Genomic DNA, 27,967 nt, shown 5'->3' on the forward strand with positions numbered 1-27,967 from the left:
TGACGCTTATATCGCGCATATTCCGTGGGTACAGTTCTAGGCGCTCTGCAGTGATGCCGTGTGAGATGAAATTTTATACGGCCAGTAGATTGCAGCCATTTCGGCGCATATTTACCTTTCACGGCCTATTATTCCAAGTCACACGGGTATAGGTAGACAATTATTAACTGTGCCTATGCAATTTTGCCAGGAAAGACCCTTTTGTCAATCGTGGGATCTTTAACGTGCACACCCAATGTAGTGTACACGGGGGGAGGGTTCGGACACCGAAGAGAGTCTGCACACAAAGTTGACTCTGAAATAAATTTCCGCCGAACCTGGGATCGAACTCACGCTGACAGCGGCCAACTGAATACAAATCCAGCGCGCTACCAACTGAGCTATATCCCCGCCCAACATATAAGCTAACAATTACCATAGATTATTCAGCTTGTCCTTAATCTTTCTTTCTTTATTTGGTGTTTAACGTCGTTTTCAACCACGAAGGTTATATCGCGAGGGGGGAGAGGGGATAGAGCCACTTGTCAATTGTTTCTTGTTCACAAAAGCACTAATCAAAAATTTGCTCCAGGGGCTTACAACGTAGTACAATATATTACCTTACTGGGAGAATGCAAGTTTCCAGTACAAAGGACGTAACATTTCTTACATACTGCTTGACTAAAATCTGTACAAAAATTGACTATATTCTATACAAGAAACACTTAACAAGGGTAAAAGGAGAAACAGAATCCGTTAGTCGCTTCTTACGACATGCTGGGGAGCATCGGGTAAATTCTTCCCTCTAACCCGCGGGGGGTTTGTCCTTAATCGAAAACCTCAACATCTTGACACTTTTGTGTAAAAGTACTTTCTTTTCAACTAAATAGATAAATAATTGAAACTAATGTTGACCTGTCAAAAGGTGTTCTTCTTTTGATTGGAACACAAACGTGTGAAACACAAGAAAAACGATTGAGAAAATGCAAACTGCAAGCAAATAAACAATAAAGAAATGAAAATAAGTACAATACAATAAAGTGCAATGCAATACTGTACAATAATATGGATTGACCATAATTAATGATTGAAAAAAAAATTAAGAAACAAGTTATTCAACAACAGCAAGAAACACCTTTTATCATAAAACAACCCTGGTTCATTATCAAATTTGTCTCAGGAAATACCTACAGTTCACATCCAAATGCATGCATGTTAGAAGTCACAGATATTTGGCCTGTTCAGTTGGCATCATTACACTGTATGTACCAGTAAGATGTGATTCCAATTTACAACCATGTGTACATGTACCACAATCCGTTTTGACAAAAACAGAAAAGTCAGAGAAAGACTCATTGGAATGGAAAGAAGGCACAGAGCAAAAGTTGACAAGGTGAAAGAAAGCAAAGTCGCACACAACAACAACAAAATAAAGAATAAAAGGGAATAAAGAATAAAGAGAAATGTGAGCTGCATAGCACAAAAAAACTCTAATAAGTCCTAAGACATGTTATTAAGGTCCTTGTCTACATTTTTATACCGAAATCGCCATTTGACCATTAAAATGCAGAGTCTATTATCTACAAATATCAACAATACACCCCCTTTCGATCAGGAAAGACGAAGCCAGTGTAGTCGTTTGAAAATTCATTGTAGTATTCCAGCGTAGTAGTCATAGTAGGATATCCTTATTTGGAAAATGCCAAGCGCAAAGCTCCTCTCAAATCCCGTGCATTTCGTGCGTTGAAAAAAAAGCGTGGACAGCGCTCCAGTGTCAAACTGTTGCTGCACTTGTTTGGGCGTGGCTATAAGCATAGTGACATGAATTTGATTGGTCAGTATTTTTAGGCAAAGCACATGTTCTCAGCAAACAGAAAACAAAATATTGGAAGCGTGAGTCACGCTACCCAAAAATAAAATCTTTTTTTACATATATTTTTTTTTCTATCACTTTTTTCCCCATGGTTCATTCATCATCTGACATAACTTTTTAGCGAAATCTAACCATAAGATTATTGAAAAAAAGCAAAAATGTAGACGACCACCTTTAACATATAGCTGGTTTCCAAAATCTATCAAAGTTGCAGAAATTCTGTTCTTCTCTTGGGGGTACATGTAAAATTATATGTACATGATCAAAACCTCATACCACCACTATTTAGTTTAAAAAAAAAAAGCGTTTGTTTTGTTTAAAAAGCAAATCAAAATCTTTAGTATGCCAGACCTTTGACGACCCATACAAACTACCATTATATACAATATGCACTTGACAGGTCAATGTTTAACCTTTCTTACATTTTCTGTCCATGCATGACGAATAAATGAAACAAAAATAATTTGTTTTTAATACTTTTCATGTGCTACATGTACATCAAATTGCTCAGGAAAAATCAAAATGTTATCTAACCTTTTATCAGTCTCTGGTGAACACACCTCTGTGTGGAAAACGTCAAAATCATTTCAGCATGGGTGTCCAAAGCTTTGCAGTTGATACAAGCATGCCACTATTCAGTTATTTCAAACTGACCAAGTATTCATGGTTTCAGTTCACAGTCAGTTTCACAGCACCATTATTTATAAGACATACACCTTGTACAGAACAAAATAAACTTAAAAATGTATAAAAATGTATAAAATTATTCACATGTTTCCAAAACAATTGCTAAGATTCTGAATCTATTTGCATATTTTATTGACATTAAACTTTCGTTGTTTAGACATTAAACTTGTGAACGCTGCAAAGTCTTCTGTCAGTTCATGGTAATGAAGTCGGAAGGACACTGGCTTTTAAAATTAAGTACAATGCATTCAGTAGACAATAGTTGTCAATAATTGAAACACTGTTGTTTAAACTTTACAACTGTGGACTACATCACATATCTATGACCCTTTTTTAAGTGAGTGTTTCTGTATGTACCACATTCAGATAATAAACTTTTATTGATTGATTTATTTTGATTGATTTCTGATGTAAAAAGTCTATCATTCAACCCTGTAAGCTCAATAGAGTTCCTGAATCCAACAGTAACACAAAAAGCCAGTAATATTTAAACCTGTGGCAAAATTAGGTTAACTGTTCTCTTGTACATTTTTGTAACAGTCTAGCATTCAACCTGGCAAGCTCAATACAATTCCTGAATCCAAAAGTTACGCTGATGGGGTCTATGTCGACCAAAAGAGTGGGATTCCCTGTAGGTGGAGTTCCTATACAGGGAATCCCACAGGTTGGAGTTTTTCAATAAAACTTGCAAACCATACTCAAATTTCTAAGAATTATCAAAAAAGATAAAAAAACATCAAATTCTACCAATGTTGCTAAGCATCACGTGACTTTCAGCGATACACTACAGGAACTAGACCCTGTGGGATTCCCTGTATACAGGAAATCCCGCTACAGGAACTCCACCTACAGGGAATCCTACTCTTTTGGTCGACATAGACCCCATCAGCAAAAGTAACACACAAAACAACATATAGTCATAATCAAACTTGTGCACAGAAAACATTTCTTGAACCATGCAAAAATGTCACAATCTGAACATGCAAATGACACTGTCTGGATCTGGCAGCAAAAGAAGATTTGATCTGAATGGTGAGCTTCTTGACACATTTTTAAAACATTCGCTTGCGGCTTCGTGGCAGGCGGAAGAAAAAAATCAGCCAGATAAGTTTTCGTTATTAATTGTTTGTCTGTGCACTTAAAAGACCGTTGGGTCGATATATTTCATAATATTTGTGAATGTATTGTTTTGTCAATAACAAACGTTCCAACAACCTACCATTCTTGTTTTTTGTTTCAAAACTGCAGATGCAATACTGTGATCATCTTAAGTCAAGAACAATCAACCAGGCCATGTACAGAAAAATCAAAGCAAAAAGATCACACACAAAACAGAAAAAAAAGAAGATCTGTGACTAAAGTCAGTGCTAGTAAAAACGTTTGCATACCTATCAGTAGTGCATCAGCAGTATCAAAGCTGTTTATTGAAGAACCCATGTACATATCTTATCCCGCTTGCACAAAATCAAAGAAACTAGCACAATAGAATGTAACTATACGTATAACTATTCTGACCCCAAAGGATCAGAAGAACAGCATACACTTTTAAATGAAGTGAACACACATATCACATTCATGTTGAGCACGTTGGAAACACATCAGCCTAAAGGCAGCATATCTGCCCTCTATCATAAAGCAAAGACATATATACAACCCGCAAGCGACATATAATGTTCTGTACAGTTGTGTGACAATAGGTATATGTGACATTTTAGAGACGTTTCTACGCAGCATCAAACACTCAGGTGACACTGATCAGATCAAACACTTCTACCCATAATTGGCAATGTGCTTCACTTACAGTAATTGTCTTAGCTGCATCGATCTAAAGTGGCATTGTGTGTTTTTCAGGACTGGCATAAACTGCCTTTAACTAGTCTAGGACACTGACTTCTCCTTTTGTGTAAAGTGTTTTGTTGTCGTTATAAGTCTGCTGAAGTCATGTTTGCACTCTGCTTTTTATTCATTCTCCATTCTATAAATGTGACCTTTTTATTGCTGAAGTAGGAAACAGTCACATGACCACTAGCCAGAGCAGTGCTAGCTATGTACAAAAAAAGCGTAGCGACTCACATAGTGGGAACATGAATGACAGGAACGCCAATTATGGGTAGAAATGGTTGAATCGAAAATTTTTATCTAAATTTTGATTTGATTAATATACTTACCCGAATCACATGATTTGCATTGACCCACTTCGATGCTTAGGTTATGATAAAAGCTACCCCGTCTAGGTATAAGGGGAGCAACCCCAACTAAAAAAGTGACTGCACCAGCATGACTGGCACCCTGGGTTACGTCCCATGTAGCACACTACGTCATCAATGGTGCTGGTCACGTGATACCCCTTCAATCGACTAATAGAACATGAAAAAATCGAGCGGGGCAGGAGGGAGGGAATTACTCATGTGATTCGGGTAAGTATATTAATCAAATCAAAATTTAGATAAAAATTTTCGATTATAATTACATATTCTTACGCCGAATCACATGATTTGCAGATAACTCCAACCAGGCGGTGGGTAAGATCAAAAAAGTTCAAACTCACCATCAATTTCTGGAAATGCACTAGCCCGCTGCCACCAAGGCAGGCAGGGACCTTGATCCATCGTTACAGAGCGAAGCAATGTCTCTCAGATAAAAGCTGATGAATACATCGTCTGATCGCCAATAAGCTGTATTCCAAACTTCGCTCATTCTGTAGGACCGCAAGACGGCCAAGGAAGAGGCCCAAGGCAGCAATGTCTCCCTATTAAACTGATAAAGACAAAAGCCGAGCACCAGTAAGCTGTGTGCAGGACATCATCCAACCTCCCAGACCGTAAAACGGCCGAGGAGGAGGCCCAGGCCCTGGAAAAAGAGCTCGGGCTGAACCTAGGGGAAAGATAGCCGATAGCTACGCCAAGGCGGAGGGGAAGAGAATCCCACGCCAAAAAACTGGCCCACTGCCAAACATCAGGGAAAGAGCCGGTGAGAAAGAAAACATCTAGCTCACTCTAAAACCCTTGCCAGGAACTGGCCCACTGCCAAAAGACAGAACGAGGACCGAGAACCAACCTAAATGACAGTCGCAATGCCGCTCAGGCAAAAATGCGAAAGACAGCATCAGCGAGCCCGTAAGCTGTGCTCAGCACTTCTTCCCATCTCCTGAACCATAAAAAACAGCCCAGAAAGGGGCTCAAGTCTTGAATAACCCGAGCCGAGTAGAGGGACAGACAAGCTGCCCCCCCCCTTACTATTGGAAGGAAATGCCAAAAACCCTGGAAACGACTAAGCGTAAGGTTGACCGATCATAAATGAAAAGCACCAACCTTCCCCAGGACCGTAAGACAATCATGCCAAAGAAAAAACCTTGGCATGGAGAGAGGCCCGAAAGGCCGGAGAGATAACGGTCAGCTCCAGAGAGGAGTGACCTGTTTCCTAGAAAGAGAGAGAGACGTCTGAGTACAAAAAACCAGAGTCAAACTCAAAGAAACAACTCAGAAGAGACGGTCACCAGAAGTCCACTACCAGTCCATGCAGAAGCACAGAGGGAGGTAAACAGAGGAAGAAGCGGCCTACGAAAAGTGTAAGCCGCCAGCAGAGCGGAGAACGCGGTGGCCAAAGCCTGATGTGACCGGTGACTCTAACCGAAATGACTAAAGTCAGAGTGATCACAAAGCAGTCTGCTTGTAGGTAAATGAAAGAAAATCAAAAACCCAAAACAGAAACGAGACTGGAAAGGAAAAACAGAAAACTGTGAAGCTAACCAGCCTTAAGACTCCCTGAACGAGAGTTCTCAAGAAGAAGGGCCCGAAGTAAATTTCGCGGCCGACCGAGCCCAGAAAATTCCTGAGTCTGGCTGAAAAACCAAACACGTCTGATACCTCAGAACCGAGAATCAGACACGGAACACAACAGGCAAGAGTCCGTAAAAGATGCGAGTGGTAGAAGGGTGACCTTAACAGGCAACCCACCCCACCGGAAGTCGACCCGACTCGCCTCATGGCAGGATGAGGGAGAAGAGGAAGACACAAATTCTAGAGACACGGAGACCGTAGTCGCCCATGCCAGGCAGGAGACTATTACACGAGCTAAGGCTGAGAGCCGGAACGCCCGTAGACCTGCCATCAAAGATGCTGGGCTGAAAGCCCGCACCAAGAAACCAGGAAATTAACCAGACCTCCACCGAAAGGGGAGGGTTAGCCAATAAAGCTGAGAAAAGTGATAGGCCACAAGAATGACCCCTCACCATGCATTGCTAAAACCAATGCAAACTCAGTAAAATCTGAATGTAACTTCCGAGGCCAACTCAAGTAAACCTTAAGTTTGGACGAAACACCAGAACAAGTCCGATCGCTAGAGAAAGACAGAGTCTAAATCGGCGAAAGACCCACAAGGACCGAGTCCAAAAGAGCAAACAACAACCACCACCACCAACGGAAGAAATGGCTGTTGTACCAGCCGAGGCTGAAAAACCCGGATGCCCTAATGCCGGCTGTTGTTCCCAAAAAACACAGACTAAGACGTCTGTGAAAGGAAGAACCTCTCCGGATAAACCTGAGCTGAGGACTTAGCCTGAAAAAGCTGAGTCTGCTTAGGTAGAGCCCGTTTTGCTGCTTCAAAGCTTGAAGAGCAAAAGAAGAGACCTGAAGGTCCCTACACATCTTTATCTCCTTGGAGGCCAGGAGGCCAGGGAGGCCTTGGAAGCCAGGAGACCTTAGAGGCCAGGAGGCCTTAGAGGCCCGGAGGCCATGGAGGCCTAGGAGGCCTTGGAGGCCCGGAGGCCATGGAGGCCAGGAGGCCTTGGAGACCAGGAGGCCAGGAGGCCTTGGAAGCCAGGAGACCTTAGAGGCCAGGAGGCCTAAGAGGCCTTGGAGGCCAGGAGGCCTTGGAGGCCATGGAGGCCTTGGAGACCAGGAGGCCTCAGAGGCCAGGAGGCCTAGGAGGCCTTGGAGGCCAGGAGGCCTTGGAGGCCCTAGAGGCCAGGAGGCCTTGGGGGCCAGGAGGCCTAAGAGACCAGGAGGCTTCAGAGACCAGGAGGACTTGAAGGCCAGGAGGCCTTAGAGGCCAGGAGGCCGAAGAGAGACCCATCCACCAAGGGTGAAGAACTAAGGGTGTCTCATTGATTCCCCACAAACTAGGAATGGGCGAGGAACAAGTCCCGTCTGTACATGACCGTATGGGCATTGTGCAGAGAGGAGGGCCTTCTCCGCTCTAAATTCGCCCTAGCAAAGGTGGAGAAAGCATCCCCTGCGTCCTGCTCTTTACTGAGTGTAAAGGGCGCCAAGGACTCCGTAAAGGAGTGTCTCCGAAATGGAAGCAAGTTCCAAAAGCTGTCTGCCCACTTCCTCAGAGGGGAAGAGAGTCTGCTCAGAGAGCAGGGGACTCGAAACGTTCCCCAAAGAAGAAGTTCCGGCGTGACCGGCAAAGGTGCACGCAGAGGGGCAAAAGACGACAGCAAATTCCGGGACATCTTGGGCAAAGGCAACCTCCTCTGAGCCGCTAATGTCCCGAAGCTGGGAAGGCCGGAGCCTGAAGCCCCTTTCCTGCAGGTCAACGGCCAAACTTCACCCCTGACTAAGAGGAGGATGAGAGGCGTCGAAGACCAAAGGCACAGGAAGTGAGGAGAACGGCAGAACCCACTACCGAAGTGTGTGGTAGCTGCTAATCCGCCTGCGGCAGGGAGCCTGCAAGCCCAAAGGGCACTGCTGACGCAAAAACCAGACTCAAACCAGATGGGACCATAGCAGGTCCACTATCCAGTGAGCCCCCACTTCCGGCCGGAGCCAGAAGCGCAGAGGTCGCGCACGATCGCCGACATAAGGCAAGGTTCAAACCGAACGTGACCATAGTCTGTGCACTAACCAGTGAACCTACGCTTCCAGCCGGAACCAGACGCAAAGCTGTCGCGGACGACTGCTGAAGTAGGGCAAGCTCGAACCAGAAGTGACAGCAGCCTGTGCACTAACCGGTGAGCTCACCTTCCGTCCGCAGCCAGAAGCGCAGAGGTCGCGTACGACCACCGCCGTAAGGCAAGGTTCGAACTGAACGTGCCAGTAGCCTGTGCACTACCCAGTGAACCGATACTTCCAGCCGGAACTGGAAGCACAGCCGTCGCGTACGACTGCTGCCGTAGGGCAAGGCTCGAAACCGGACGTGACAGCAGTCTGTACACTAACCAGTGAACCTACGCTTCCGGCCGTAACCGGAAGCGGCGCTGTCGCGGACGACTGCTGAAGTAGGTAAAGGCTCGAACCAGAAGTGACAGCAACCTGAGCACTAACCAGTGAACCTACACTTCCGGCCGGAACCGGAAGCCCAGCTGACGCTGACGACTGCTGACGTAGGGTAAGGCCCGAACCGGACGTGACAGCAGCCTGTGCACTACCGGTGAACCTACACTTCTGGCCGGAACCGGAAGCGCAGCTGCCGCGGACGACTGCTGACGTAAGGCAAGGCTCAAACCGGACGTGAACGTAGTCCGAACACTAGCCAGTGAGCCTTTTACTTCCGGCCTGAGCCGGAAGCAGCTGTCGCGGACGACTGCTGACGTAAGATGTGGGACGCACCGGACGTGACAGCAGGCTGCGCACGAGCGGAAGAACCACTGCTTCCGGCCGGAGCCGGAAGCCCAGCTGTCGCGTACAACTGCTGGTGTAAGGCGGGGTTCGGTCCGGACGTGAACGCAAGTCGCTCACTAGACGGTGAACCCCTACTTCCTGCCAAAGCAGGAAGCCCAGCTGTCGGAACCGACTGCTGGAGTACGGAGAGGTTCTGACCCGACGTGAACGCAAGTCGCTCACTAGCAGGAGAACATCCGATTCCGGAAACCGGAAGTGCAGCTGCCGTAAACGGCTGCTGCAGACACCAACCTTGAAGTGGCCGGATCCCCGGAGGGACATGCACTGTTGCGCTACCGCAAGCGGAAGGCAACAAATGCCGGCCAGGAAGAGGAGAAGAAGATCCCCAAGGGACCGTCCAGAAACATCGCGGTGGACAGCAGCCTGGTCCGGAGAAGACCCAGAGTCTGAAGGAGAGAACGTCACCTAACCCCCAGGCGGGGGGCAGAGCTGGCGACGAAGTCCGCCGCGGCAAACCTCGCGAACGAGGGAATCTATTTCTGGAAATAAGCAAAAGATAAGTGCAGACCCCAGAGCCCTAGACTCTGGAGCCGAAACAGACGTAAAACGACAGCCTTAGAGGCCAAAACGGACGGCAGAGAGCCAGACGGCCAATCGTCCGTAACATAAAAAACGGCACAGAACAACGTAAAAAATTGCCTAAAATTGTGCCAACATGAACAACAACGGAGTTCTTCAAAATAAGAGGCTGCCGAGGGATAGAGCTTAGCAGGGCCCAAGCCCTAACCCTCGGCCTTAGCTCCCTCTAATTCTCATTAACGGCCATGTAAGCACCAAGAGAAAAATAATCAAACAACTGAAACTAGCAAAGTCCGAAAGGACGCCAACCTTTCAGAAGCCAGCAAAGAGGGCAGCTAAAACCAGTTTAGGAGCTACCAAAGGCAGCTAAACAACTAGCTATACGAAGAGTTAAGCGTCCGAGTACGGACGAAAAATCAACATAACAACAACATGCTAGCTAAAAATGGCGACCAAGGAGGAAGCCACAAGTCTGAAAATAATAAAGTCCGTACAGACACAAACATTTCAGAAGCAAGCAAGCAAATAGATAAGCACGTACGTAAAAGCTACCGACGGCAGCTACAAAGCAAGCTACGACAGCGTTAATAGACCGAACCCGGCTAAAACAACAGAAGCCAGACAACGTGCTAATGCAAATGGCGACCGTGAGGAAGCCAAACAACTGCTGAAAACTTCAGAGTCCAACGGACATGCGAAATTCACAGCAGAAACAATAAAACATTCAAGAAAAAATGAACGATCTCACCAGCTGCAAGCCAGCAAGAAGTAGACGGGGGCCGAGGCCGGAGGGTGCCGTAGACACAAAACCAGCCAGAGCAAAAGCAAACACAACCGTCACCCTTGAGTGATAGTAGTCGATTGAAGGGGTATCACGTGACCAGCACCATTGATGACGTAGTGTGCTACATGGGACGTAACCCAGGGTGCCAGTCATGCTGGTGCAGTCACTTTTTTAGTTGGGGTTGCTCCCCTTATACCTAGACGGGGTAGCTTTTATCATAACCTAAGCATCGAAGTGGGTCAATGCAAATCATGTGATTCGGCGTAAGAATATGTAATTATAATCAACCCTCATCAGCATGATACATGCATGCCTTCCCAGGGAAGAACAGGCTGTGACTCTGACATAATACATTTTCCAGCACAGGAAAAAATTATTATAGTTGTAACCCTCAAGTAGAAATCGTATAAAAAAAATGTCACGATGGCACGACAGTTCAGTTTCTGGCCCTTGTGTTAAAATATCTTCCCTATAACAACCTTGAACAACTGCAACTTGAATGGTATGGCAAGATCTGACAGGTAGTTTAATTAGGAGCGAGACAATTTCATTGCATAAACAAATATTTATCTTTGAATAAGCAAACAAAAGTTTAAAACTTGTTCATAAAAATTTGTACTGGCTGAGTTTAAGAAGGAAGAAGAGAATGGCAAATAAAGTTGAACAAAGCTTTCATTTCTCCTTTTACTTTTTATCATTGTAGGAAGAAATCTTACGCTAATAGCCTCACACATCACCTTGTGTGTAGAAAGGTCAGATTCTTGTAACAATAAGTTACGTTTTAGTGTGCTTTTGTTGAAGGTACACAAACTAAGATTCCTTGCATTGCAACCCCTAAGAAACTAACACACTTACAACAATCATTTAAACAATTACACAAACAATCACACAAACAAACTAACATGTTATCTATCAGGCACATATCCTTATTTCCAAGCACACCTTGACTATAAAGCAAGCACACTCAAGACCTGATAAAAGATGCCTCGCAACCCCCCCTCCTCCCAAAAAACAAAAAACAAAAAAAAACCAACTTCTGACAAACAAAAGCAAGTACAAAATTCTATAGCAGTGTTATCAATAGTCAACTAGTTGAGAAGCAAGCACAGACCATTTTTAAACATTTGGCCCCTGTTAGTGTAATATGCAGCCGGATGTGGTTTTATAGACTTTGTTAAATCACAGAATGAAGCAAAAACCCATTTGCCGATTTGGCAAGGCAAAAACACCCTTGGAGTTGACACCAAGCTAAAAAGACAACAACAACAAATCATGCACAAAATGACCCCTCAATACTCCCTGGTGATCCATATGCATATGACAAGCAGAACTACTTTTGCAAACCCGAACGCATTGGCAGTTGCAACAAAATGGAAAATTATCAATCAGCAAACATACATGAACAACTGTACTTTTGTGCAATTCTTAGTTCTTGTTCTTTCAGAAATGTCATGTGGTCTCAGGCTTTTTTCTTCGTGGTTGACTCAGCAGCAAATTAAGTGCAAGCAAGCAAAGAAAGAAAGGAACAAAACACACAAATCATACGAAACCAACCAAAACAATACTACTTGTAAAGTGTTCGAGGTTAAAGGTTTTAACATTCAAGCTCTAGTACTTCACTGTAAATAACTCAGCTAAATCTCAAAGTGGGTGAAGGGGTTAAAACAGATTATGTCAAATGTTCCATGGATTCAGTAACTATGTGTAAATGGATCCAGTAACTATGCGCAAATGTCAAATGTTCTTTGGATCCAGTAAATATGTGAAATTTGCAATTTCAGTGGATCATGCTGAGGGCAGAGCAAACCAACACGGATTATCAAAGACCGTGGGGTGCATTTTTAGGACACCCCCGCCTTCCTGTATAGACCATCTTGTTCTTTCTTTATTTGGTGTTTAACGTCGTTTTCAACCACGAAGGTTATATCGCGACAGGGAAAGGGGGGAGATGGATTGCTCCAGGGGCTTGCAACGCAGTACAATGTATTACCTTACTGGGAGAATGCAAGTTTCCAGTACAAAGGACTTAACATTTCTTACATACTGCTTGACTAAAATCTTTACAAACATTGACTACATTCTATACAAGAAACACTTAACAAGGGTAAAAGGAGAGACAGAATCCGTTAGTCGCCTCTTACGACATGCTGGGGAACATCGGGTAAATTCTTCCCCCTAACCCGCGGGGGGGATTTTTTTACTTTACTTGACTTTTTACCCGAGATGAAATGTATCTTTCAACATTCTTTCAAAAGCTGTTAGTGACTTCTCGATTTACTACAACTAGAACACAATCATTATCCTGGAAGTCAACCACTTAAAAACAATTCTTATACTGCATCAGTAACCTGTAAATGTAGCATACATACATGTACAAGTCTGCATTAATATTACCAAGGCCAATTCAAACTGTGAAAGTGTCATACAAGTTGGTAGTAACCCTGCACCACACCATTTAAAAAATACCTTGGAAACACAGGTTTTACCGTGCATTTCACTGTTGTTAACAAAATGTCTGAAGTGTTCTACAAAAAGCAACAAGTGACTTCACATGTACACTGTACAAAGCATCCTTCTGCAAACCCTGTCTGTGTAAAACAATTGTACCCCCCCCCCTCTCCCAGGAACTTCTCACACACACAAAAGACAAATCTTAAAATTTATGTTTAAAACAGCAGTCCAATCAGTGACTTCTTTGAGAATACTTTTGTGTCATTTGTGCGCCTACAATCGAAAATTTTATTGTAAATTTTCATTTAATAAATATACCTACCCGAATCACATGTAGCATTGACACAATCGGAGATGCTAGGTTCTGTACAGGCTAACCGTCTAAGGGAAGCAACCCCAACCACAAAAGTGTAAACGTAGCCATGGTAATGCCCATACACCCGGGGAGTTACCTCCCCTCGTGCATGCCACGTCACCACTGCTACTGAACACGTGGTTCCTATCATTCGACCTAAAGAATAAATTCTCCAAATCAAAAGCGGGGTTGGCGGGAGGGAATATACTATGTGATTCGGGTAGGTATATTTATTAAATGAAAATTTACAATAAAATTTTCGATTAAATTACATATTCCTACTCCGAATCACATGTAGCAGATTGCAACAACAAGGCGGTGGGAAAGAAAAATCCAACTCACTCAAAAAACCTTGCCGAAAACCTGGACCGCTGCCAAAGAACCAGGGCGGTCCCAGTGGGAAAGAAAATCTAACCCACTCAAAAAGCCCTTGGCAGGGCTGGCCCACTGCCAACAGGCAGTGAGGGAACCGAGGAAAGTCCTGATTGACAGCCGAGAAGAATCTCAGGCAAAAGCGTAAGAGACAACCTCAGAGATCCAGAAAGCTGTGCTCAGCACTTCTTCCAATCTCCTAGCCGTAAAAAACAGCACCGGAATAGACCCAAGCCTTGGATTAATAACCCTGGCGAGCCAAGGGAAAGACAAGCTTCCCCCCCCCCCTTTTATTGGAAGGAAATGCAAATGTCCTGAGAAGATCCGTGCGTAAGGTTGTCCCCTCAACTGAGAAGGACGAACCCCCGCGGTGACCTTAAGACAACCATGCCAAAGTCTGCAAACCTTGGGATGTAGTAAAGCCCAAAAGGCTTGTGAGAAAGAAGTCAGCTCAAAATAAGAGTGACCAATCCCCACGAAAGAGCGAGAGAGAGACATCCAAGCACTACGTACCAGAGTCCACCTCGAAGAGAAAACTCACAATAGAAGGTCGCCAGTCATCCCCTACCAGTCCCTGCGAACGCAGGGAGAGAGGTAGCACCCGACAGCAGCCACTTACGACTGTGCGTAAGCTACCGGAAGTGAGGACCCACGGTGGTCAAAAACCGATGTGACTGGCAACCATAAACAAAATGGCTAAAAGCCAGAATGTTCCCAAAACAGTCTGCTTGAAGGTAATCGAGAGTGAATCAAAAACCTAAAGCAGAAAACCAAGACTGGTAAACGTAACCGTGAAGCCAGCCAGCCATAAGACTCCCGAAACCAGAGTTCTCAGGGAAAAAACAGGCAGTTAACTTCCTAGCCAAATCAAGAGCCTACCTGAGTTTGGCCAGAAACCCAGAGCGCGTCTGTCCCTGTCTGAAGACAGAGTCCAACGCGGAGAAAAACGGACAACCGCCCTAGACAAAGTTGCCTATTGTAGCCGGGCGACTGTAAGGAAACCCGACCCAACGGACGTCATCCGGACTCGCCTCATACTAAGATGAGGAAGAAGAGAGGAAAGGCCCAAGACTGAAGTCACAGGAACCAAACCTTAGCTAAACCTCTGCCCGAAGGAGAAGAGTAGCCAAAACCTGAGAGAGAGGAGGAAAGCCACAAAGAACTACTCCTCAAACATCCATTGTCCAAGACAATGCCCCCTCAGGAAAATCTGAATGTTACCTCCGAGGCCAACTCAAGCGTACCTTAAGTTTGGACGAAACACCAGAACGCGTCTGATCACTAGAGAAAGACAGAGTCCGACTCGATGAAAGACAACAAGGACCAAAGTCCAAACGTTTGTGGCCAAACAGGGGTAACCTGAATCCAGAGAACCCCACCCAAACGAAAATCGTCCTATCCAATCTCTTAAAAGAGAGAACAAAGGAAAGAAAAGACGAAGTCCGAAGCCACAAGAAACGGGAAGGCAACAACCACCATCGCCGCAACGTGGAATGGCTGTTGCCCAGCCAAGGCTGCCTATAGGCTGCCAGCTTAGCTTAACCAGAGGAATGAGCATGCTTCTGCTAAGCATGTTTCTGAGTATGCTAGCCTTACCTTCCTTCAACCCTTGTAAAGCAGTCAGAGACCTGCTGATCTCTACTCGACTGAATCTCTACTGCAGGCAAAGTTTAAGCGACTCTCTTTGACTGTTCAGGGAACTGAGAATGCGAAAGAAACGAGTCCCTCCGACACCCGCCGTACGAGCGTAGTGAAGGAAGGGCAGCCTCATCTGCTCCATGCTCACCCTAGCAAGGGCTGGCCAACAGAGTAGAGAAAGGAGGCAAGTTCCAAAGGCTGAATAAGCAAGAAGGAACAGAAGGTGAAGCCCGTGTAGCCGAAGCCAGTCAAGGCTGAGCATGTTCCGGAACTGAACCATAGTAGAAACAGCGGCAGAACCAAAACACAAGAGATACCACTTTCGGGAGGAGATGGCCTAGCCAAAACCTGCAAACCGTGGTACCTACAAAAGGTGACTAAGGAACCGGAAGTAGGAAAACATCCTATCTTCACGGAACGGAAGTCCGACATCGACAACAAAGTCAACCAACAAGGAAGCAACCAATGTCGATGCACCCAACGGGAAATCCTGAGCCGAAGATCCGAGCTTCGACGGAAATCCAGAACGTGTTCGATTGCTGACCAAAGACTGAAAACCAGAATAGCTCAGCTACGAACGCAACCGAAGTCACAGTTGCTGGTGGTAAACTGATGAATGAGATGACCGGAAACCGGAAAACCATCCAACCGGAAAAAGACCTGACTCATCCCCCTAATGACGGTCGTGAATAGGGGAAACGTCCAGGGCCACCCGAACTGAATAGGCAGTAAACTCAACACCCAACAGGTAAAGTGAAGACTGCCCCGGCTGAGGCTGAAAGCCTAAATGCCCGTAGGCCAGCCGCTGTTCCTCACCCCCCGACCTCCGAAGGAGTGTCAGGAAGAGGAGAAGTGTATCCGAACAGAGCCGGAAATGCAGCAGACAAAACCGCAAAAAACGGAAGCGAAAGTTGCATAGAGTAGACTGAGGCCGGAAGCCCAAACGCCCGTAGGCCAGTCCTCTGTCAACTCCAGTCAAAACCGCAAAGTGTACTTGAAATGGAGGACTTATGCTTCCAGTAAAACCGGAAACGCCACGCCGACAACGGCTGCCGCCCTGTGAAACACAAATGCCCACGACGGAACAAGAGTGAGACAGAACAGAAGAGGACTGGGGCCGGAACCCGAACGCCCGTAGGCCAGTCCTCGATCAACCCCAGACAAGCCACAACGTGCGCTTGTGATGGAGAACCTATGCTTCCAGACAGGAAGTGTAGGAGGCCGAAGCCCCGTCCGGGAAAAAACTTCGACGTGACCTCTGCCGCAGCTAAGAGGACAGCGTTAAGCCTTTTTCCCGATAACCAGCACGTGTGGAATCGCTGACGACAGACTGAATGTCCGACACAACCAGCGAAAAAACCGAAGTCCACGTACTGGTGGAAGGCCGGTGAAACGGCATAACCGGAAAACCGGAAATCCGTCCCCCCCCGACGTCGTCCTAACTCATGCCTTGACCAGGCTAAGAGAGAGAAGACGGCAAGTCTGCAGCCGCCGGCACCGGAACTGCAGTCGACGCGACAACCGAAGGTTGAAACGCTGACTACATCGGCCAGGGCTAAGACAACACCTGCCCGAAGGGCTGGCGTTGCTCCTCAGCTACCGACATCCTGAAGGAAGTGGAAGCGAAAGGAGCAGTAAATCCGGGCGGAGCCGGAAAGCACCAGACGAGACCGCGAAAAGCGGAAGCGCCGAATGCGAGGACGGAGGCCGGAAGCCCGAATGCCCTAAAGGCAACGTCCGGTCAACCCCGGAAACGACCACAGCGGGTGCGTACGTCAGAGGACCTATGCTTCCAGCGAGTGCCGGAAGCGCAGCGCCAGAAACGGCTACCGCCATTGCTCCGCCACACAATGGTCTTCGAGGAAGCCAGGGTGTGACTGAACAGAGGACGAATGCCCGGGGGGCAACGTCCGGTCAACCCCGGAAACGACCACAGCGGGTGCGTACGTCAGAGGACCTATGCTTCCAGCGAGTGCCGGAAGCGCAGCGCCGGAAACGGCTACCGCCACTGCTCCGCCACACAATGGTCTTCGAGGAAGCCAGGGTGCGACTGAACAGAGGACGAATGCCCGGGGGGCAACGTCCGGTCAACCCCGGAAACGACCACAGCGGGTGCGCACATCGGGGGACCTGGTCAACCCCGGAAACGACCACAGCGGGTGCGTACATCGGGGGACCTATGCTTCCGGCGAGTGCCGGAAGCGCAGCAGTCGGAAACGGCTAGACAACTCCGGAAACGACCCCAGCGGGTGCGTACGTCGGAGAAGTAGCCGGAACCAACTGCCGCCATTGCTCAGCCACACAATGGTCTTCAGTGAAGCCAGGGTGCGACTGAACAGGGGTTTGCGGGTCGTGAACCCGCCGAAAAGAGCTGTGTCCCAGCAGGGACTGTCCGACGGCCTCACGAGGGCCTGTGGACCAGCTCGACTTACTTGAATCGCCAACCACAGCGGTAGAAGACGAAGAAGCAAAACATCCGCCCTAGACAACGTCTCGGCCGGAAGCGTCAAAGAAGCCAACAAGGTGACGTCGCCCACAGACAGCGGGACCAACGGAAGACGCAGGCTTGGCACGCGACAATTTCTTCACAAAGATAACGCAGACACCTGCAACACCTGATCTGCTAACGGCAGAGAAGGCGAGGAGAAGAAACAGGACGTACAACAGTATATGACTGCCCCACAAAGTGTTTGTTCGAGGCAGAAAGAGTAACGAACAAAACATAAAAAACATGTTAAATCCGAAACCACGACAAGTCCTACGGACTGGTAGATACCTGCTAAAGCCTAGCCAAGTAAACCACTGTCAGCGACGCTGATACACAAAATGGCGGCCAAGCGATAAGTTACTGGACAAAATTTAGAAGTCCAAAACGGACGAAAATTAAGCAATAACAAAAATTCCTGTCAAAGAAATGACGAAATATGAAATGGCTTACCAACTAACAAAGCAGAAGGCAAAAACGCAGGTAAAGTAAGGAGAACCTCACCATAACATAGGCCTAGCCACATAAATAAGCTGTCAGGAAAGCTGAGCAACCGAACGTGGCGGCCACAAGATAAGTTACTGAAACGCATTTAGGGGTCCAAACGGACAAAAAAGTCAGCAACTATAGGTAAATTCCTGTCAAACTAAAGACAAGAAGGAACAAGCTTACCAGCTAAACAAAGCAGAAAGCAAGTAAGAAGGTAAAATTACGTTTACCTCCAAAATACATGGCCTAGCCACAAAAATCTGTCAACTCATGCTGACAACAAAAATGGCGGCCAACAGTAGTCACTGAAATATCACAGGTCCAAACACGGACGAAAATCAGCAACTACAACAAATTCCCTGTCAAAATAATGACCAAAATGGAAAGAGCTCACCAACTACGAAGCAGGAGGCAAGATAGACGGTAACGTGGCCGGTGGGTGTCAAAACAACACCAACAGCGCAGCCACAGGGGAGCCCAAAAAATACAACAACCTGCTCCCTCGAAAGCTGTAAGGTCGAATGATAGGAACCACGTGTTCAGTAGCAGTGGTGACGTGGCATGCACGAGGGGAGGTAACTCCCCGGGTGTATGGGCATTACCATGGCTACGTTTACACTTTTGTGGTTGGGGTTGCTTCCCTTAGACGGTTAGCCTGTACAGAACCTAGCATCTCCGATTGTGTCAATGCTACATGTGATTCGGAGTAGGAATATGTAATTTAATTGCTGTTTCTTCCATCAATGTGTGGCTGCACACCCTGGACTAACAAAAGTTAAGGCACAGCTGTACAGCAGTCAAACCTTTGAGCTTGCATAAACGTTTTAAGGTCCCTGGTTGCATTTAGGTCATAGCTTCTTCCTGCCAATATGTATGCTTCTCCACTTTACTAGTCCACAATCTATATGGTGCTTTATGTTCATATGTAAGTTCCAAAAGTACCCACATGCATACAACCCTTAAAAACACACAAACATGGGCATGAGCAACAACACATACAAATCATGTCAAAGAGTGCTATACATTTTAACATGAGCTTAATAAGCACCATAATTCACAAACACACACACCAACCAACCCCCCCACACACACACGCATGCACAAGATACACATCTCCCTTTAGTACACACCCACACCACAAATTCTACCACCCACGAAAACAGTTTCAATCCAAGTAGTGCTCAAATGTCCAGATCTGGGAGTCAGTGTCCTTGCAAGGTTTGAGCATAGGGTGACCGTCGTTCTTCTCTCCGTTCACGTCAACGCAGAGGCCGGACTGTTCATGTATTATCTTGTTCTTCTTCTGAAACACCAGTATGTCAAGTCATCTCAATTCACAGAATGTGTGTGTGTGCGTGCGTGCGTGCGTGCATGCATGTGTGTGCGTGCGTGTGTGCATGCGTGCGTGCCGTGTGTGTTGAACATATAAGACCTTTGGTCTCAACCTTGGTTCAATCTTCTTCTAAATTTGACAACGTATCTGACCGATGTCCATTATTTCTATATTCAAATATGACCATTTGTTTCGAAGGGCTTATGACAAATCTGCATGGGGGGAAAAAGCATCGTCAACCTGCCCACAATAAATAAGACACACATAGTCTAGCTGTGATTGTACAAACAAACAAACAATTGTCTTAATGTAAAGTTTCATGCCGGAACTTCTAGTCAAGTCTTTAGAAAAAAACACTGAAATAAGCAACGTTTTTGATAAAGGAAACCTGTCTGTAAAATTAAAAAGAAGTAGCGTTTGAGAATATGTATATTACAAGAATGATAGGCAACACCTTCTCTCCTTGCTCTTGTCTTTCTTTTTCTCTCCTTTGTCTCATATCCTACTACTACTACTCCTAAAAGGTTCTTCTTCAGCGCTTTTCACTACCAGACACTGGACATTAAAATTCAACACTGATCACAGTTTGTGTGATTGCATGCGCCTTTCTTTGATTGGCTCGTAGCGGACCGCTGGAACTGACCGATGCGGCGGACAGTGCCCCGCACAGAGCTTAGCTTAGCGTCACTACGCAAGATTCCAGCAAGCTGAAAGGTCAAGTTTTTGTATTTGGTGAACATTTTTATTTCCCTGTCGGTTTTTTTACGATGTTACAAGCATTGGGTTTTGGTCATTCCATTTGCAGACGTTGCGGGAATGCATTGAGTCGGGATGCGATCCTCGCATGCGTCCCGATTTCAAACTTGATAGCCAAATGTATGTTAACATTGTCGGCAGGGGAGGCTTACGCCTCCAGCAATTGGTGGGGAAAGATGGCGCCGGATCCAACTACTCACAAAAGATTTTTCGCACTAGACCTGATGTAGTGATCTTGCAACTTGGGGGAAATGATTTCAGGTTTTCAGAAACTATGGATGCTGAGGAGTTTGCCTTGACGATGCTGGCATTTGCTTGCCTCCTTCATGGGGTTTACAAAGTTAAAAAAGTTGTGGTTTGCGGCATTCTGCCTCGCTTCATGCCAACCGCCGATTACAGAGGATCGCGGGGCTTATCGGCCACAATAAAGCAACGCTATCACGCCTGGGCTCAAGATATTAACGCCAGGCTGGTGGAACACAGTGCTGACTTGCATTACGTTACGGTTTGTTGCCATGACAAGTTTCAATTTCAGGAGGAGAAAAGAGGCTTGTTTGCGGCCGACGGCGTACATTTGTCTCAACAGGGCAGCTACTTGATGTACAAATCGGTACGGGGCGCACTTATTGCGGCCAGCACACGCTTGGGGGCCATCGGCGCTGCTAATTAACAAAGCTTTCTGTGCAGGCGTGCGTGCAGAGAGCAAGAGCACCATGCATGCACGCGACGCGCTGACAGCTTAGCAAGGCGCTTTGTTGCAGTGCAGACTACCCTGCGTCCAGCGACCTTCTTTCAGACAGGTTACACGGTGGAGGCTCAGACCTGCGGATATTTTTGTGTGGCGTTGCAGGGGCGATGGACGCTAGGGGCGTCTGAAGCCAGCGGTCATCGGGTGCCTGTGGTTGCAGCGTTATCTGACTTGAGTCAGGTTCATGTTTATGACACATGTGCAATCTAATAGAATTATATGTGGGGGAACATGCATAATTATGATGTTTTTCTCTAAATGTTTTTGGGTGCGCTGGATACACAGCCACACGTTTTCTGCACTTGAAACACAGCCAAGGGGTTTTTCTATGGCTCAAGACACACTTGCAGTTACACTCGTTTGTTGTTGTTGCGCGCGTGAAACACAACCACAGTCGCCTATTGCTTTAAACGCATTTGCTTCAACCACTTTAATCCCAACAGCCTGGTCCAGTGCCTGAGCACCGGCAGCCACTTTTGTGTTAACCACTTTATTTCCAGTTGCCTGAGCACCAACAGCCTGGTTGTTTTAACCACTTTATGTCCAGTAAACCGGTCAGCAGTGCCCGGCCGGGCTATCTGATACTAAACGTTTTCTTGTTGTTGTAAATATGTATTTTGCCCCTTTGTTGACCCAACAGAAGGGCAGGGGAGACAATCGGCCAGCAGTGCCCTGCTGTGCTATAATTTGATGCTAAACTTTTTCATGTTTTTTGTAAATATGTTTTGGAAAATTGATTTTGAAATTGCTATGATTTTTCACAAAAGTTAAAATCATAAAAAGCTTTAATTCAATAACATTTCACTTTACGTGGACTTAACTGCAAACAGCTGGTGTGGACAATTAATTTGTGGGAGTGACTGATAAGAATGGAACGAGCGGATGAGTGCGTGTTCAGTACAGCTCTGATGGACAGTAACCAGCTGTAATTCAGTTTGTTAGCACATACACTTACACAAAGGCAGGGTTTCATTTACTACTGCGCCCTGCGCGCATTAAATCTGAAAATGTCCAATCACAATTCCCTTCAGTGCGTCAAAGGGCGCATTGAGATTACGTACCACTGCGCCACCAAATGTACACTTTACATCGGATTAAACACACACACACACACATACAGAGATAACACGATATAGCGGCTAATTCTCAGATGGCACCATATTGCACCCTTTTGCATCTTTGGTCAAAACGCGTACAGGCCTCTTTGGCGCTTCTTGCCTTCGACTATGTCCCATCGGAATTTAGTTGAGTGGGACAAATGTCCCATTGCCTTTTTCTCCCATGCTAAACCCAGGAAAGGCCACACATCGCAGGTACAATGTACCACTGTGGCAGGTAATGTTTATTGAGAGAAAAGTGAAAGATTCAGCTTACCTTGTCGTGTTTCCACTTCATGGTGGCTTTGGCCTGGTTGCACTGCCTGAGGGTCAGCTTGTCCCCGTCCTTCCCCCCGCTGTCCAGACACCCCTCCTCCCTCCTCAGTTCATCTTTGTAGCTCAGCGACAACACCTGGCACCATAACACAGACACATTGTCACCAGTTCTTGATGTATCTCATACAATCAGATTAATACATGTTAATGTTTAACCCTTTCACTGCCAGTATGTAGGACGTCAGCTGATGTCCTGGGTAACTTGTCTTAACGGGCAACAAACCTTCCAATAAACAACAAAGAAGAAGAACAACAACAATAAACAGACAATGTGTGTGTGTGTAGTGTATTCATTTTTCATCAAGGGCTCATTGTCATTGTCAATTGAGGTAAATACAGGTAATGCTTTGTATACAAATATTTACGGGTTAAATTCACGGGTATCATTAATGTTATGCCAACGTCATCTTGACAGCAATCACAATTATTACTACCTGTATACATTTGTCACAGTAAGTGTGCATGCCGATGTGGCATGCATTCACCTATTTTGTTGTTGTTGTGAATACTTTTTGCTTCAGCCATTTTACGGTGTGAAGCAAGTGGACCGTGTTACCATGGCACCTTGTTGTGACCTGTTTTTGTGAAGCGTTTTTTAACTATCTGTATGCGTGAGACTCGCGTGCTCTTGTTGTGACCTGTTTTTGGTGTGAGCGCTGCAAAACTGCCTCGTAACCTTTAGAATACGTGTGACTCACGTGTTTTCAGTTTTTTAACGTCAGCTAGTTCCTTGTTCTTTTTGTATAATAGACCGTTCCAAGTTGTGAGCATGCACAAAGTGCGTGATCAGTCACTGATTGGTTGTAAATAGTAGTCTCACCCAATCGTGTTTTAGGAATGTTGTTGGTCGGTCAATATGGTGACCTTTCACCTTTAAAATGAACTATTCCATGTTAGGTTTTTGTTTTCTATAAATATTACTATTTGACTTCCTCTCTTCAGTCGATCTGAGGGTTTTTATGGAAGAGTTGGGATGTTTTATATTTATAACGTATCAAAGTTAGCAAGTGAGCTTATGGAGTTCTTCTTGTAATGTTTTAAAGTCAACGTGAACAGTTTGGATATTGTCAACGTGAACGTGTTTTTGGATAGTTTTATTGAAAGTTGTGAATTGTTTTGTGCCCTTCGTTGAGAGGCTACAGTTTTGGTACTCTGGTCAACCCACACAGCGCATAAGGTAATTTTGTTGTTACTTGTTTGTGTTGTATTTTGGTCGCCATTTAGTAATGACTTTGTGAGTTTTTTGTGTATAACGTGAGTTGGAAGTCTGACTTGTTGTAGTGTTTCTTTATTGTGTGTTCAACTATTCTAGTTTTGTGAAACGTACAGCAATGATTTGTAGACGCTAGAAAGTCGCTAATTTTTATAATGATAACTTGTGTTCGAAGTGAAACGTTTTCTCTGACTTATCCTTGCTTTACGTTAAAGGAATTTAGGTAAAAGAGCTTGCGGTCTGTGGTGATCGTTTGTAAAGGAGCTTATTTCTAATAACGTTATTGGGGGAAATTGGATGAGGAAATACCTTGTTTGTGACTGTTTAACGCAGGAACGTTGTCGTTTAGAGACTTTTTAGTATGACAGTTTGCTATTGTATTCCTGGTCTGATGAGTCAACGTTTTGTATTTTCCTTAAAGTAGCCATTTTGGATTTAAACGTTTTTATGCTAAGTTTCTTGAGTATTCTTAGTGTTTTATTGTATTGTTTAACGTAAGGAACGTAATCCTTTCTTATTGTTAAAGGATTAACCAACGAGTGTTTGGTATCGTAACTTTCTTGTCTGTTTGTCTTCGCCTGTTTTGTGATTGTTTACCCTTCCCGTTTTTATTTCTCGTGTCTTGTTTATGCATTTTTCATACCTTTGCCATGTCTAATAATTTGTTTTCTTTTCTCTTTTTCTTTCTGTTTAGTTTTTTACCGCAATATGCATTACTGAATTACGCAATACATAGTACTGTAATCAATATACAATACTGATCAGATGTAAAGTAATAAACCAGTATTTTTGCGCGTTATCGCTTGTAACCTGTGTTTGTCATTTCGTATGAACAATTGTAGTACCAGCCTCGCACACGAAGGCGCACACAGTAAGGGTCAGGTAATGTAAGCATAGGCTTGAAATTGTACCCCAAATGATGGTATCGCACCATGACTGCGTTGTCTCAAACAACCTTTGGTTTTTGCCCAATGGATTCAGAATATGCTGGTTATGAATATAAACAGAAAACCACAATATTAATGACATTTCTTCAATGTTAATCAGCTGTCCAGCCCCCTGACAGAATCCTGACCCCGAATGAGGGGATAACTTTTCTGGGCATTATATTGACAGGACAGGTCCTCCAGCTAGGCCTCTCAGTCAAGTGTATCAATTTACATTTCTGGCACCATTCTGGCAGCTGTAGAGACCCATGTCAAACTCCATCTTCTCGTCTTTCTGCAGCATCTCCATGTCAGTCAAGTGTATCAATCTGCATCTCTAAGTGACCTACCTGGTTAGCACTGGCACCATTCTGGCAGCTGTAGAGACCCATGTCAAACACCATCTTCTCGTCTTTCTGCAGAGTGTCCATGCACAGGTTGGAGGATGGGTTCCTCACCTGTGGCACATAATGCACAGTCAGACCAACAGGCACAGGTTGGAGGATGGGTTCCTCACCTGTGGCACATAATGCACACAGTTAGACCAACAGGCACACCGACACAGGGACATGTAGACAAGATACAGACAGACACATAGACAGACAGAAACTGATAGGCAGAGAGACAGACAGGCAAGACAACAAGCATGTTTACACACAGACATACATACACAAACACTTACAGACAGACACAAACATTTAAAGACAGACCGGCAAGACTGACAGACAGAAAAATACACACACACACATATAATCATAATGGATCAGTAACATTGCCTATACTCTCCTTATTGTTTTAAAGTTATTTTTCTTCCAGTGATTATTATATCTTGCCAAGCTCTACAAAGAATCCCAACCATCACATCTGTTACACCCAACTAGCAAGACCCTGTCACCATTCAGGGAAAAAATCTCTTCATTATGAATATAATTATCGCTTAGGCATAGAAACATCTGTCACTCTCTACTGAGTATAATATAATCATACCATATTTTTACATTAACACTGATATGCTTTATTTTAACTTAAAATCATATATGCTGATTTTAACAGTAACTCAGGCTTAGGCAGAGGAGTAGCTGGCAGTCTTTGCTGAGTATAGCTTTCATGAAAGATAATGTGCCATATTTTAACCTTACATGTAATAGTTATACTTATGTGCTTTATGTTAAAACTTGACTCAGTATTAAGGACTGGGTGGCCGAGTGGTAACGCACTTGCGCTCGGAAGCGAGAGGTTGCGAGTTCGACCGTGGGTCAGGGCGTTAGCAATTTTCTCCCCCCTTTCCTAACCTTGGTGGTGGGTTCAAGTGCTAGTCTTTCGGATGAGACGAAAAATCGAGGTCCCTTCGTGTACACTACATTGGGGTGTGCACGTTAAAGATCCCACGATTGACAAAGGGGTCTTTCCTGGCAAAATTGTATAGGCATAGATAAAAATGTCCACCAAAATACCCGTGTGACTTGGAATAATAGGCCGTGAAAAGTAGGATATGCGCCGAAATGGCTGCGATCTGCTGGCCGATGTGAATGCGTGATGTATTGTGTAAAAAAATTCCATCTCACACGGCATAAATAAATCCCTGCGCCTTGAATATGTGCGCGATATAAATTGCATAAAAAAAACAAATTAAAAAAAAGATCCCTGCGCTTAGAATTGTACCCACGGAATACGCGCGATATAAGCCTCATATTGATTGATTGATTGAATCCAGGAACAACCAAGCCAAGGTCTAACCATCACATGTCTCTTTGCCCTTTTCACTTTCACCAACTGATTGTTCTTACCTCACTGTGAGCTGTAGGCTACCTGTTGTTTTCAAAAATACAGATGATTGTTATTTTGATGAATAGGTATCTACTTCTAAATCAAATAAATAACCAAGAAGGCGACACAACAGGATGGCGACAACTGATGTCAACTTCTAGGTCAAGAGTACACAAGATGCCGAGATGAAACGGCATCTTCCAGTCACCAAATCCGTACATACTTTGCATGACTTGATCTTTACAAATATCGCTATATTGTTCTTAATGCTATTGCACCAACTGCCTTTGCACAGTTGACATCTATTTCCACTGTTTTTTCACCCTTTTTTCACTATGAAAATCTTTTTATTTGAGACATTCGAGGCAAATCTAGCATCATGTAGATCACGAGTTGGTAAAGACTTTGTGCGGCATCAAGCGATGAAAAGAACAGCAAGTACTAGATCCCCACTGACCCAGTAGATAGTGATTTTGACCCTCGATACATTTTGAAGTGTTCAGTTTATATGAATAAAACCCTGTTTAAACCAAAGTCTTACCATTCCCCAGGCGTGGACATTTTCATCAGGCATGAATTTCTCTGGGTAGACATTGTCCAGGAACCACTTGAAACTGTGACAGTTGAGTCGCTTACGCAGTTCTAATCTCTCTGAGATGTCACCAAAGTCCTGACCCTGAAAAGCAATGCAAGAAAATCATAAGATAAGTCACGGTGTCACCGTGCAAAGCTAAAGAAGGATGAAGAAGAGGTGTTTTGAAAGAGTGTCGACAGGCGCAGTGGCGTAGTGGTAAGACGTCGGCCTCCTAATCGGGAGGTCGTGAGTTCGAATCCCGGTCGCTGCCGTCTGGTGGGTTAAGAGTGGAGATTTTTCCGATCTCCCAGGTCAACTTATGTACAGACCTGTTAGTGTCTTAACCCCCTTTGTGTGTACACGCAAGCACAAGACCAAGTGCGCACGGAAGAGATCCTGTAATCCATGTCAGAGTTCGGTGGGTTATAGAAACACGAAAATACCCAGCATGCCTCCCCCGAAATCGGCGTAAGGCTGCCTGAATGGCGGGGTAAAATCGGCCATACACGTAAAAATCCACTCGTGCTGAAAACATGAGTGAACGTGGGAGTCTAAGCCCATGAACAAAGAAGAAGAAGAAAGAGTGTGAGTTTCTCCTAGAAGTTGTGATCTTAAAACGTTATTAACACATCTTAAAACAAATAAAATTCCACTCTTAGGAGTCAACATCAGTCCTGGTGTGCTGTTTGTTTATTAGTGTAAACGAGTAAAAGAGCTTTATTCCTCTGACTGCATGACCCAAACCAGTTCTTGCCCAAACATTTGATGACCAAAACAACATTCGAGAATAACTTAAGAACAATCCATCAGAAAGGGTTGCCTAGAATTTTTTACTTTTATTTTATTTGGTGTTTAACGTCGTTTTCAACCACGAAGGTTATATCGCGACGGGGAAAGGGGGGAGATGGGATAGAGCCACTTGTCAATTGTTTCTTGTTCACAAAAGCACTAATCAAAAATTT

The 27,967-nt window shown here is 45.1% G+C and overlaps 1 protein-coding gene and 1 long non-coding RNA gene across 3 annotated transcripts in view; one reads left to right on the plus strand and one right to left on the minus strand.

The window, feature by feature from the left end:
- Positions 1 to 27,965, plus strand: LOC138981733 (uncharacterized). The gene is made up of 2 exons (XR_011460703.1): positions 1 to 486; positions 27,882 to 27,965. It is a non-coding gene; the product is annotated as an uncharacterized lncRNA (long non-coding RNA).
- Positions 10,884 to 27,967, minus strand: part of LOC138981732 (probable N-acetylgalactosaminyltransferase 9) — a 32,547-nt gene continuing 15,463 nt past the window's right edge. For both annotated transcript variants that reach the window (XM_070354802.1, XM_070354801.1), the window contains exons 8-11: positions 26,973 to 27,107; positions 25,015 to 25,122; positions 22,467 to 22,601; positions 10,884 to 19,558 (exon numbers count right to left, since the gene is read on the minus strand). In XM_070354802.1, coding sequence (XP_070210903.1) covers positions 19,421 to 19,558; positions 22,467 to 22,601; positions 25,015 to 25,122; positions 26,973 to 27,107 — 516 coding nt within the window. In that variant the 3' untranslated portion in view covers positions 10,884 to 19,420. The remainder of the gene's footprint in view (positions 19,559 to 22,466; positions 22,602 to 25,014; positions 25,123 to 26,972; positions 27,108 to 27,967) is intronic.

Source organism: Littorina saxatilis, linkage group LG12 (assembly GCF_037325665.1).
Source record: "Littorina saxatilis isolate snail1 linkage group LG12, US_GU_Lsax_2.0, whole genome shotgun sequence".
Lineage (NCBI taxonomy): Eukaryota > Metazoa > Mollusca > Gastropoda > Littorinimorpha > Littorinidae > Littorina > Littorina saxatilis.